The following is a 13,822-nucleotide window of genomic DNA, read 5'->3' as shown; positions in this document are numbered from 1 at the left end:
AGTGCTTTGTATTTCACCTTGACCCATGAAAAAAAAAATACGAAAGTAAATTTTTGATAAGACCATGCAATACAATTGTTTTCCCTTGGAACAAAATACCTCATTAGGGAAATAAAAGATCTAAATACTGTTTACTTGGTCATTCATTTAGATCCAAAATTGCTGCTTTTGTTAGGATTATGTTTCACTTATTTTAAATAACAGATTCCCCCCCCCCCCAAAAAAAGAAAAACATACAGACTATCAATGTTGGCTATTTGCTGACCATTATGTTCTCCGCCTCTCGTAAGGTAGAAAGGGGGATCCTGGAGTTACCTATTTGCATTCTCAATCGAGAGGGTAATTTTATCTCGGAGTTTACAGGTCACGTGCTCTTTGTCCCGTGCTTCACTTCAGACGAGAGGAAATCAGGTCTCCCTCTCTTTCAACCGGCTGGCAGGGCATGCTTTGCACCCAGCTTAAGACTACGTGCTTCATCATGAGATCGGCTCTAAATTTGTAATTTGGTTATTATATTAACAGAGGGCGTGTAATAATTTCCAGATATTGTCCAATTTTTTGTACAGATTTCCTTTGAAATTTATATAAACGTGTTGAAAAATTTTTTTTACAGAGACAGCACACACTTCTTTACAGAAAATTAAACTTAATCTAAATAAAACAATAATCACTGGGGTTCCTCGGGATTGTGACACCCGTGTTTACTCGCAAGTAAACCCCCTGAGGAATTATTTTGGTCATAATCACTTTCCAAGTATAAGACCATGAATCCTGTTGGTAAGGTTATATGCCTGAATCAAGTATACAACCAGTAAAAATACAAAATATTTTGCTATTCAAAAAATAACATTACGAATTGTTAAAAATATAAATCCTACATTTATCCATATCAAACATTTTAATCCCCAGAAAATGGGACAGACAAAAATCAGGATGAAAAAGGAAAATAAAGAAAAACAGCGATATTTTTTTTTTGGGGGGGGGGGGATCAGCTATGTCTGAATAACTACGAACTTCATAATCTCCAAGAACAGCTTTTTAAATCCCAGGTAATGCTGACATTTTTTTCATTCGATTTTTTAAAGGAAAGATGACACACACACACACACATACACACAAAAAAAAAAGATTGCTAAGTCGTTTTTCAGAATGGAAAATATGTTACGAAGCTTTGTATGACTGCAATAACAAATTAAAATCTTCAGAATATTATCAATAAAATTTCTCGGAAGGCAATGATGCTTACTGAAACATTTTTTTCTTTTTACTTAAAGGTGCATAAAAGTTTTCAATGAGCTTTAAAACACCAAAATTTTAAAACATTTCTAATTTTAACTCACATATGAATTCATGTAAACAAAACCTAAACAATCTTATGGAAAAAAAAATTCTCATGAAATCAGTATTATCTTCATAATGAACTTATAAAGCTATTATTACATGCAGGTGAAACTGAATGCAATTTTACAGAACAGCTATTGTTCTCGTAATTGTAAATCATTTCAAACTAAATCTTAGTATATTTTTAATGTTTTTATCAACTTGCCCGTCTAATTTAAAAGTGAAAATAGTCATCTAACCCATTAATATTCCTGAACGATGTTCTAATATGGTCAGGACAAGTAAGCAGCTTCATTTGCCTTCAAACCCAGATACGCTTTTATCAAATTTTAATCCTTTTTTAAAAAATCTTTAGCTCTTATAACTAATCACAGATCCTGGAGAAGCACCTTCCATGAAGGGCATTAAATTAATGAGCTGTGACGTTAAGGAAATCGTAACTTTTTCAGAAGAAAAAAAATTGCGAATGCAAATACTAGGTTGCAAGTTTTGTTTTGTTAGTTTCCATTATAATTTTATTAACTGAACAACTCATAATATTTTGAGATCAAAGTATGGAACAGTATTAAAAATAGTATCGATTTGTGTCCTCGCTTTCATTTAATTTAAATTTACAATAGTGTTCAAGACTTCTTCCTTAATCAAGTAATTTTAAAGTAGAGTTTCAATAATCTCAAAATGAAAACTGTAATATGCTCATTTTTGTACAAAAGTAATTTTATAGATAATCCTTGAATTCTCCTTTTAAAATATATATATGTTGGTTCAGATCAAAAATTTTTATGACTAAAGCTACCGTAAATTAGTGGTTTTCAAGTTTATTCCTTTAAAATTATCAAAATAAATCATGTATTGTTTTAGGATATTTTGACAATTTTTAATCAAATATTGAAGCAGCTATATTTCCCTTGTCCATTTCCTCATTGCCATTTTTTACTTTCATGATTTGTGTGACCTATACCAATTAGCACTATTTTGCTTCCAGCACTTTGCTTTCGCCAGTGAAGTAACTTTAGCCTAATAATTTTATCTAAATAAAACAATAATCACTGGGGGACCTCGGGATTGTGACACCCGTGTTTACTCACAAGTAAACCCCCTGAGGAAATATTTAGCTAGTTCAGTCTGATAACTAGTTAAAAAAATTTAAAATGCATTACGGTAAAAAAATTATTTTACTTAAAAAAATTGTGAAGTAAAAAGTAATACGTTTAAAATACTGGTCACGTAGTGTTCCTGAGAAAAAAACCAGGAAATTTTTTGAAACAGTAAACGCATACCAGACTTTTTTTTAAAAGGGCTAACAACAGACTAAGAAAATAATAATTTGTTCTACTTATGTATAATTAAAAAACGTTTAGTTGCAGTTTCCAGTATGATTTCATTAATGGAAGTCTAGGAAACAGCTCTTAATAATTTGAAATTAATATATAGAAATTTGTATTTTTCTGTTGCTATAAGAAAATGAGTATCAATTACTTCAGGGAAGGGCAAATTACGCCCCACTGCCAACTGTGGCCCACCAGAAGGTTCTATCCGGCCCGCGGATAGAATTTTAACTTGCCTATCCGTGGCGAGTATAAACAATACATATACATCCATTATCTTGTCTACTTTGTTTAAAGAGATTTTTTTTTCTTTTTTTTAAACTAAGTACTGATGACCTTTTACTTTCTTTATGTTTGTTTTACAAAACATAAATTGATGGAAACAGCTAGCACATACAGTTTCTATTGGTACTATGTATATTGAAAGCAGATAGATTATATACATAAGCAGATAGCAGAAAGCGTAGATTGGCGCCAACGAACTTTTAATTTTGACCAACTGTTGAGCGCGCCTTCTTTGGCTCTTGCGCAAAAGATTTAAGCTAAAACTTAGATTCTTTACAGCGTGATCAGGATTTAGTTATCTCGTAGCTATTGCAGTGTCATCCGCGTAAAAAGAAATAAAATCGTTTCTAATATCATCAATGATGAAAAAGGTGATAGAGCATTGGTCACAAAATGCTTTCCTGTGGGACACGCGCCTTTTTAAAATTTCTAAAATATATTTTTCTTGAAATTAGAGAGTCAGACAAAAAGTTTTTTAAAAAAAAGAGACACCGGTGTCCCATCTGCGTCATAGCGTTAAAAGTGGCATATTTAAACATTATAAGAACGTATAGTGTAGCTGCCACGAAGAATCATAATTAGAAATACACGTTAAAGTAAAAATATAAGTCTGTATGTATCTCTGTTAATGTAATGGCCCAGGCGTCCTGGTGATTTCCACTCGTTTCTGGGTTGGTCATTACTCTCAAGTTAACAATTGATTGATCCCTCGGCAGCTACCCAAAGGGGTTGCTCGCATACCGAGGCACCGATAAATTGCAGTAGTGTAAAAACTGTGCATGTGAATAAAAGAATTAATTTGAAATTAGTTAAAATAAATTCTGAAAAACGTAAAGAAACAGTGTCAGAACTCATTAAGGAAGAAAAACAGTTATTATACTGTAGTTAGTGTTAACGTCATTAAATTCAATCTCAAGCAGTTGATTTAAGTAGCTGGTATGCTTTGTCGTAGATCTTACTAATAAATTTGTTGATAGATGTGTCCGCTCTGATGTTGCTGCATTATATCAGGCGTTCCATGAATTATACTTCCAAAACACCTGATAGTGTAAGAGCGCTTGATGCTTTGATTAGACAATTTAAGATAACAAATTTTGATTCCTTTCTTTTTACTATTAAACGCATTGATAGAAGACTATTAAGTCGGTAGATTTCAAGAGATGGGCCTTCTTTTCCATGCTGTGGAAAAATTATTTTATCTGATTTTTTTCACTCATTAAAGTATTGATTTATAATGTAGGAGTCTAAGATGCCAGTGAGCAAACTATCGGGTTGTTCGGAAAGTAATTTCGTTTTTCCGACAGAGGATTTAATTGCATTTTTTCGACCCTAACTTTACACTTAAGAAACATATCATTATTTGTTTTGAGAGCTGATATAGCAAGGCTTGTGAGTGAAAAATTTCAATTAATTCTATGCAGTAGTTTTTGGTTGGTGCCCTTTTAAATATGGAGAGCAATAAGCAGCATTTTTGTTATATTTTACTTTTTTACTATGAAAAAGGTAAAAATTCTGTTCATGCCAGAAAGAAATTAACCGATATGTATGGAGAAGATGTGTTGACAGTACGCCAGTGCCAGAACTGGATTGCAAAATTTCGATCCGGCAATTTTGATGTAGAGATGCACCACATTCTAGAAGGCCGGTAGAAGCTAATAAGACACGATAAAGGCATTAGTTGATGCAAATCGGCGAATAACAACACATGGGATTGGTGAGAGGTTAAATTTAGCGAATTCAACTGTTTATGACCACTTGAAAGGCTCGATGCTCGATATACGGATTCTTCATGTTCTCACAGAGAGAAATTTGTGTCGTAGAGTGGACGTCTCCAATTCACTTCTCAAACGTCACGAAAATGATCTATTTTAGAAGAGCATCATTACTGGGGACGAAAAATGGGTTGTCCATAACAATGTCAAACACAAGAGATCATTGAGCAAAAAAGATGAATCGGCTCAAAGCATTTCGAAAACCAATATCCATCAAAAAAAGTGATGCTGTCTGTTTGGTGGGGTTTTAAAGGAATAGTTTTTTTTGGAGCTTTTACCGGATAACACAACAATTAATTTGGAAGTCTACTGTAGTCAGCTGGACAAACTGAAAGATGCACTTCAACAGAAAAGGCCAGAATTAGTCAGTAGAAAAAGTATAGTGTTCCACCAGGAAAATGCGAGATCTCATACAAGTTTGGTCACTCGCCAAAAGCTTTTACACCTAGAATGGGATACACTGCCACACCAACCATATTCTCCAGATCTGGCGTCTTCGGATTGTTATTTGTTCCGGTCACTTTAAAATTGTTTGAACTGTAAAACATTTACTTCAAATGAAGAGGTCAAAAATCACCTTCTGATTGCAGTGTGGTCTATTTGATTCCTGTGCAATCCATTCCAGTGAATATCTTTGTTATTGGTGGAAGTTATTTTAAACACAAAGTCGTTCATTTCACAAAAGGATACAAAAAGTTAGTTTTCGTTTCTTTCTCCTGTAGCTGCATTTCCCACACAGCATTTGTTTTCTGACAATCTCTTTCTAATTTTTGCATTATGATCTCCCATTAAGATTTTTACATCTTGCTTTGGTAACTTATTTACTACACATTGCAATTGCTCGTAAATTCGTTCTTTTTCTTCATCTTCACAATCCTTTGTCTGAGAATCAACTTGTCAGACTGATGATATGATATATTTGGAATAAAATCTTGCTCTGCTAATTCTATCACCAATTAGTTCCCATTCAATTAAGCTTTTCGCTGTTTCTTCTCTTAGTATGTATCCAATACCTTTTCCATGTCTTTCATCAGTACCAGAATAAAGGACTGCATTGCCGTTTCCTGTCTTGAATCTTTCAAATCCTTTCTATCCAAGATCCAAGAATATCTAGGTTATATCACTCCACTTCTAGGGCTGCCTTATTTCGTCTTTCCATACTGATACAAAGCTTTTACATTCTTGGTCCGACACAATGTTTAGTTCTCGGCATCATCAGTGAGCTCCTCCACTGCAATTTAAAATTGGTTTTAAAAATATTGCTTTCAAAATTCGAAAAAAAAATTCGCAAGATATGAGCATTTAAATTAGTTTTATTTGTACTGAGCATGCGTGAAAAAGTTTTGAAATTATGCTTTCATTATTTTGTAGTGAATTGAATTTTGCAACTAATGGAAGAAATCTGATATAAATATTTTAAAAGCAGGATAAAGTTTCAAGCAATTTTCTAAGTAGATTTTGTACTTCCTAAAAGACAGCTCGAAAAATTCAGGACTTTTTACGAACAAATTTCACTGCCTCATAATAAATGGACAGCAATGACGAAATTTAATATAAGAAAAATCCCTTATCGTTTTAAACTTTCTTTAAAAAATTGCAAACACTACTATGAAAATTGCTTCAAACTTTCTACATTTTCGAAGTATTTAAATTAAACTCTATTTTTGTATTTATTTATTCATTCTTCTGGTTGTTCATTTTGACATCAAGTCAAGCAAGATTATATAAAACGAAGATTTTGAGTGAGGTGAATACTTTTTTACAATAGGTAATTGTAAAGTAAAGAAAAAGGGAAATGAATTTGAAAAAAAAAAAACAGTTAATTGAAATATTTTTTAAATAAAATTAATTTTCGAAAAAAAATTGCACTCAATTCTAAAAGGAAAATAAATTATTCAGCACGTCAAATTTTAACACTAAAGTTACGGACATTGAAAAGAACTGAAAGTTTTAACCAAATGATCGAAAAATTCTGCATTTTTTACAACAAATTTAATAGTTGATAATTCTCGAACTTTCTTTTATTGCTTAGCACTCCTTGCACATTTGAGTTTTCTTATTTTAATTTTTTTAGTTAATTTGCAGCAAATTTAAACTTAAAGTTAGATGGAACATCTAAAACAGAGGTGACAGTAGCTGTCACGATATTTTTAATATAAAAGATACTTGTAGTGAACTATTATTTCTGACACTTTATGTCATTAAACAGCACACTAGATAGCAAATGTAATAATTTTTCAGTTGTCACAGTTTTTAAAAATCGGGTATAGTTTTTAAAAACAGCTGAACATACTTAAATAATGCTATAATAATTTAAATAGTTTAGTATAGCTGAGATATCAAGGTTAAATATCCCATAGATTACGCTTTCAGTGGTCACCATTTTTTAAAAAACAAAAATAAGAAACAAAAATCCTTGAGGATGAAGAATAGTTCATTGTGTATTTCACGCGCGTGCTAAACGACATAGTTGACAGCAGTATTTATGGAAATTTCCAAATGTGAGTATGATAATTATCGAAAGTTGGTACTTTTGTTTATAAGAGATAAGTGGGAAGTTCAGTGTTATTTTCTATATATTTAGTGTTATATTTTTGCATTTGATATTTACTGCATTTTATTGATTGCAAAAAAAAAAATTTCAACCATTTAAGTTTAAATATAATATTTGGGTATTGTGAGTTGATTGGTTTCATAAGAATTAAATTAACATGATAAATAGTTCTTGATTTTAAACAAATTAATATGTTGTATTCAATTATAATTTTACATTTTTAAAATTTATTTCATATTCAATGTGTCTCATTATCAATTTTATATAGATAACTGTTTTGTTATGAAGGCATTTTCATTCGGCAAAACCTAATTATTTGACTGTATTTTTTATTGTATTTCATTTTAATGCGCACTAGAGCCCAAGCAATGGCTGACGCTAAAAATTTTAACCTAAACATTCAAGCCTTTTCTGGAGATGAATCTATTGCTTGGTTTCTGGAGCATATTTGCCAGATGAAAACATTGTTCGGCTGGTCGGAGGAGGTTGCTTTACTTTTTTTGAAAGGAAAACTACAGGGTGTTGCTCAAGATTTTGTGACCCATAATCCTAAATTCATAAATGCTAATTTTGAGTTAACGTGTAAGTTGCTCAAAGAATTTTTCCAAAACGATGCGAACCCTACTAGTAATCTGATAACACTTAATAGTATGTTTTTGCTGCCAGGTGAATCGATTCGAAGTTTCGCACATAGAATCGAGTCCCTGGTTGCAAAAACATTTACTTCAGTAAATGATAATAAGGTATTAAGCCAGATCAAAGCCCTCCAGCTGATCAATGGCCTACCCAATGAAATGAAAGAGTCATTGGCTTTAGAGGATTCCAGTTATTTTGAGTCTCTGGTAACCAAAGCCAATAAGCTAGCTATGGCAAAAGCCACCGTTCAAGTACTAAATTCACATACTACTACAAATAAATTAGATAATGATACTTTAAAGAGGCTAGAAAGCCAAACACAAACCTTAACATTAAAAGTACAGGAAATTTCCTGCCAATATTGCTCAAAGCCACATGCGTTGGCCAATTGTGAAGAGTTTAAATTATCACTAACCCGACCAAAAAAGGCTTCACATATGCCTAGACAGGAAAGTTTAAACTATTTAGATAACACCCATCAAAAATCACAGCAACCAATAATTTGTCATTATTGTAACAAAAGAAGTAACATTATGGCTCATTGTAGATTATATTTGGCAACTGTTCGTCCCACTAATTATCCTAGGTTTCAGAGTCCACAATATGTGACCCCTCGTTTCCCTCATTACAATTATCCCAATAGATATGATAGATTTCAAAATTCTAATTCACAAAGGTATAATGCAAGGCAATTTAACAATCAAGCGAGATATAATTCTGAACAATTAATGCCCAAATCTACCTACAAGAGTCATTTAAACTTAAGACGAGGCCATTAAAGGGTGGCATAATGTCCTCACTCTCACGTACAAGTTCATCCAAGCAAATACTTAATACTTAAATTCTAAGATGAATTCTGAACAATTTGATACGGTTAGAGATTATTTTAATGGTTTTAATGCAGAATCTAAATTAATTTATATCAATAATGTTTATACCAGTAAGAATTTACCCATAATAGATATTAAGTTTGGCAATCAATATTTTAAATATTTATTGGATTCAGGTTCAAGCATTTCACTCATGGCAAAAGATGTATACTCAGCAATAAAGAACTATAACAAAACTAGACTTCTTTCGACCAATGTTCAAATTAGAACTGTAAATTCAGAGTTAAAATTTTTGTTCTGCTCTGAGATTTCTTTTAAAATTGATAAGCAACATTTTAAAAACCCTTTTTATATTTCTGAATTTGCACATGGCAATTTTGATGCTATATTGGGCTATGACTTTATTTCCAAACATGATATTAAAATTTTACCCCATGAAAATGTTGCTGTTTTTCAAAATTTTAAAGTTAAATTAACTGAAAAATGTGATACACTTTGTAATTCAATTGTTGACTCTAAGGCAATTGTAAATAGGAAATTAGTAATTGAACCAAAACAATCAGCTCAAATAGCTTTAAAAATTAAAAATTTTAAAGATAAAGACAAAACCTTCTTATTTGAACCCACCTTTAAAAATGCAAATATTGAAATATTTCCCTCTTTACATAATTGTGACAAATCTAAATTCATTACTGTTGTTAAAAATATTGGCGAACAAACTATCCATATAAACAAAGACACTAACTTAGGCAATATTTTCTTTAATCCTGAATTTGAAGAGAATTCTTCTCAGGAAATTATTCATAATTTAGAAGAAGATATGGAATTTTGTAATTTGATATCTGCTACACAAGAGATTTTGGATTTGAGGAAAATTGAATTAAATAAAGAGGATTTTGAACTTGCCCATTTACCATCTGATAGGCAAGAAAAATTATTTCAATTGTTTACTTCAAGATATGCTGCTTTTTCAAAATCCCTTAAAACTTTAGGGCACTCAGATATTATTAAACCTCAAATTAAGTTTAAATCAAAAAATCCTATGAAGTGCCAACCATTTACAACTCCCTATGCCATACAAGATCAAGTAAGAACAGACTTATGAAATTATGGCTTATGGAATTATGGAATTACTTATGAAATGTACAGACTTATGGAATTAGTTGAAGCAGGCATAATAGAACGAAATATTTTTTCTTGGTCTTGCCCTTTAATTGTAGTTAAGAAAAGACCTAATCCTAAAGCCTTGACCTGCGTTTAATAATTACTAGAATAGATTCGGCAACTTATCCCTTACCCCGCATTTCTACTATAATTAATGAAGTATCACAATTCCAATTTTTTTCTACCATGGACATGCCCATGCATATCAACAATTAAATATTTTAGAGGATCTTAAAGATATTCTCACATTTACCACACCTTTCGGAACTTTTGGTAGCAAAAGACTGGTTTATGGCTTAAAAACAGCTGCCAGTATATTTCAAGCTATGATAGACACTATCATAGATGAATTGATGAATTAAAGAATTTAGGAATCACTGGCATATTTTCATATCAGGATGATATAATTATAGGAGCTAATTCATTTGAAGATATGTCGAAAAAAATTCAAGCAGTGTTAGATATTTTTATTAAGTACAACTTAACTTTATCCCCTAGTAAATCTGAATTCTTTAAAACTAATACTAATTATTTAAGATTTAATATTTCCCATAAAATTGTTAAACCTATTTCCACTAACATTGCAAAAATAATGAAATTTGAACCACCTAAAAATCATGACCAAGTTAAATCGTTTTTAGGAGTCTGTGGCTTCTACCGCCTCCTAATTCCCAAATATGCAGAGATAACTGATATTTTATGTAAACTCAGTGCTAGTAAATCAAAATTTGTATGGACGAAAGAACATCAAGATGCCTTTGAATCTCTTCAGCAAATATTTTTTTCCGAACCTTTTGTCAATTTCCCTCAATGGGATAAACCTCTCCTCTTGAACACTGATGCCAGTCAACAGGCAATTTCAGGTGTTCTTTTACAGGAATTTGATGGTGTCCTTCATCCCATCTCATATTATAGTTGAGCACTTTCTAAGGCGGAACAAAATTATCCGGCAATTAAATTAGAACTCTATGCCATTTATAAATCTGTAACATCTTTTAAGGAGTATCTTTACAACCGAAAATTTACAATTTTAACAGACTCCAAGCCCTTACTCCATTATAAGAAAATTACTTCAGCCTGCAAATTTAATTACTCGTTGGCTACTAGAACTGTCCGAATATTCCTTTGAAATGAAATATATTCCTGGAAAAATTAATTTTCTTTCTGATTACTTTTCTTGAAGAGAAAATCCAAGTAATTGCGCTCCCGCCTTACAGTCCCAAAATAATGAGCTAATACTTCCTTTTGTTGATCAAGATATAGAATTGGAAGCTGTAAATGTTATTCAAAAACAGGACCCTCGAAATGAAATATCTAACAACACCTTTTATGAAGAGCAAAGAAAAGATCCAAATATAAATGAAATTGTTGATCTGCTTGAGTCACCGTCTTTAATTAATGCACATAAAGTTAAAAATTTTATTATTGATTCTGATACTAAACTATTAATGTTTATTGCAAACAAAAAAAGATTAGTTAAGTTAATTGTTGTTCCAAAATCATTACAGAGTAAGGTATTAAAAATTAGTCATATCTCACATTTTGGCTTAAAGAAAACATATGAAATTGTTCAAAAAAAATTTCTTTTGGAAAAAAATGTGTAATGATACAAGAAACTTTGTTTTATCTTGTGACTCATGCATACGCAGCAAATCCTACAACATTCCCAAAGCACCTTTACAGAATGTTCCCATCCCTAAAGTCACAGGAGAATTTATTTCAATTGATATAGTGGGCCCCATTAAAAATTGTGGTTATGCATTAACCGTTTTCGATAATTTTTCCAAATTTCTGACTTTATACCCTTTAAGAAATTTAACTACCGGGACTGTATCACAACATCTAATTGAATATATCTCGATACATGGTAGACCAGCCATGATTTTGACAGATTTAGGCACACAGTTTAATTCAGAGGTATTTCATTGCATCAATAAAACTTTAGGTATATTTTTGACCTATACTTCTTCTAAACACCCACAAGCTAATGGTGCCACCGAATCTTTGAATCGTGCCATTAAATCATCCATTTTGACTTTGCACGAAGCAGGTGTATCGTTTAAGAATTCATTACTTATTCATCAAAATTTGTACAATAATGCTGTTCATCCCAGCACTAGTTTTGAACTCGTATATTTACATTTTGGTGGATGCCCTCCCACTATGTTCGATACTTTTGATCCAAATATAGAGCCTCAACAACTTCACAAGGCTTCCTTTAGTCAAAATTTCATATCAGATTTAAGGATAACTTATGATATAGCATTTAATAAACTGAAAGAGCAGCAGATCTTACAAAATCAAAAACAAATGCAAAAGGCTAAGCTTCGAAACTTTAATGCAAACGATATTGTGTACATGAGATCAAATGATACTTTTAAACCAAAATTTTTGGGTCCTTATGTTACAAGCAAAGTGATGTAAATTTTAAGATTAGACCTTTAGACACACCTTCTCATAAAGGTTTTGTAATACATAGTGACAGATTAAGACTTGCACCCCGCCGACTTTCTCATTTAGATCCTAATTATTCCAGGAGCCCACCAATTAATAATCCACTTCATGGATATAACCTTCGAGTACGATAAGATAAATATAATTTTAATAGAAATTGCTGTCATATATGAAATTCCATGTTTTGGTTAATTAGCTAAGTTAGTAAATAAATAAGTAATTAAGGGTTATTTTCTTGTGAAATATTGTTAGTTTCTATTGCTGGCAATAGTGAACAGGTGCGCAACTGTTCTTTACATAACTATATTTTAATTTGAAAATGATGTGTTTATTTATTTATTTATTTATATATATATATATATATATATATATATATATATATATATATATATATATATATATATATATATATATATGTAAGAAAAATGTTCGTATTTTACAAACAAATTAAAATTTTAGGGTCTTAAGAGAAAATTGAATATTACAATTGAATTTTGATTATCACACTGAATACTCACACTTATTCACCTTTTTGGTTATATTTATTTATCCAAGTTTTTTTTCTCATTTATTTTAGCTACATAATTACAAACATTTAATAATGGTGGTCATAATTACTAATGCATAAGCATTTTATAGTTGACTTTCTTGTCATGAGTCTTAGGATTTCTTTATCGAAATTAACATTCGTCAAAAGAAAAAAGAAAAAATTTTCTTTTGTGGAATTAGCATTTTTCCCAGGTTTTTAGAGTTATTCCATAAAGTGACTAAAATGGTATTTGAATGACTTCCAATGAGAGTTTTTAAGGGTAATTCCAATTTGTTTTAATATGATTGAATTACTTATAATGAGAGTTTTTGATGTTATTCCAAGTGCAGCAAATGTATTTACAGTGAAAAGTGCATTTAATGTATCAAAGTTGTTATCATGTGATATTTACTCATACTTGTAATGCCATTTTACATTTCGTCAGAGGTTTAACCTCACCTTGTCATCCCACCTCAACAATTATGGCTTGAATTTCAAGAAAAAAGGCAATTATTGTATAATTGGCAATCAGGACAATCTCTTTTTTAGGGCACCAGCCAAATTGTCTTTTACTGAGGACACTTATGAAGCTCAATATTTTTTAATGCATGTATTTACTCAAGATTTTTTTATGTTGAACATGATATGTATGATGTTTTTTTATCTTTATGATTCGCATTTTATGTTAACGGTAACTTAAGTTTTTTTTAATTTAACTTTTACATTTTAATGGTGTAATTTAAACTTAATTTTTTCATTAAAGGGGTGGTTATTAATTTTTTCCCATTCAAGGGGGGAATTTGTAGTGATCATGGGATCACCACAATGTTCACTTTTCATACTGGGCTGTCTCCAACAGGAGCGCCCTCTTCATTGCCTTAGCAGGATCTCTAGGGCTCGTCTTTAGAGATTCTCGCAACCGCTAAGGA

At 31.3% G+C, this 13,822-nt stretch overlaps 1 protein-coding gene across 1 annotated transcript in view; it reads right to left on the bottom strand.

Annotated features, from left to right (window-relative positions):
• Nucleotides 1-2,158: 2,158 nt before the first annotated feature.
• Nucleotides 2,159-13,822, bottom strand: part of LOC147802141 (ATP-citrate synthase-like) — a 24,155-nt gene continuing 12,491 nt past the window's right edge. Inside the window, exon 6 of the mRNA XM_087153351.1 lies at nucleotides 2,159-5,957. Within this exon, the coding sequence (XP_087009477.1) occupies nucleotides 5,926-5,957 (32 nt within the window). The 3' untranslated portion in view covers nucleotides 2,159-5,925. The remainder of the gene's footprint in view (nucleotides 5,958-13,822) is intronic.

Source organism: Parasteatoda tepidariorum, chromosome 10 (genome assembly GCF_982258835.1).
Source record: "Parasteatoda tepidariorum strain Cologne lab strain chromosome 10, Ptep-v5.0, whole genome shotgun sequence".
NCBI lineage: Eukaryota > Metazoa > Arthropoda > Arachnida > Araneae > Theridiidae > Parasteatoda > Parasteatoda tepidariorum.
This window is presented reverse-complemented; position numbering and strand designations above follow the sequence as displayed.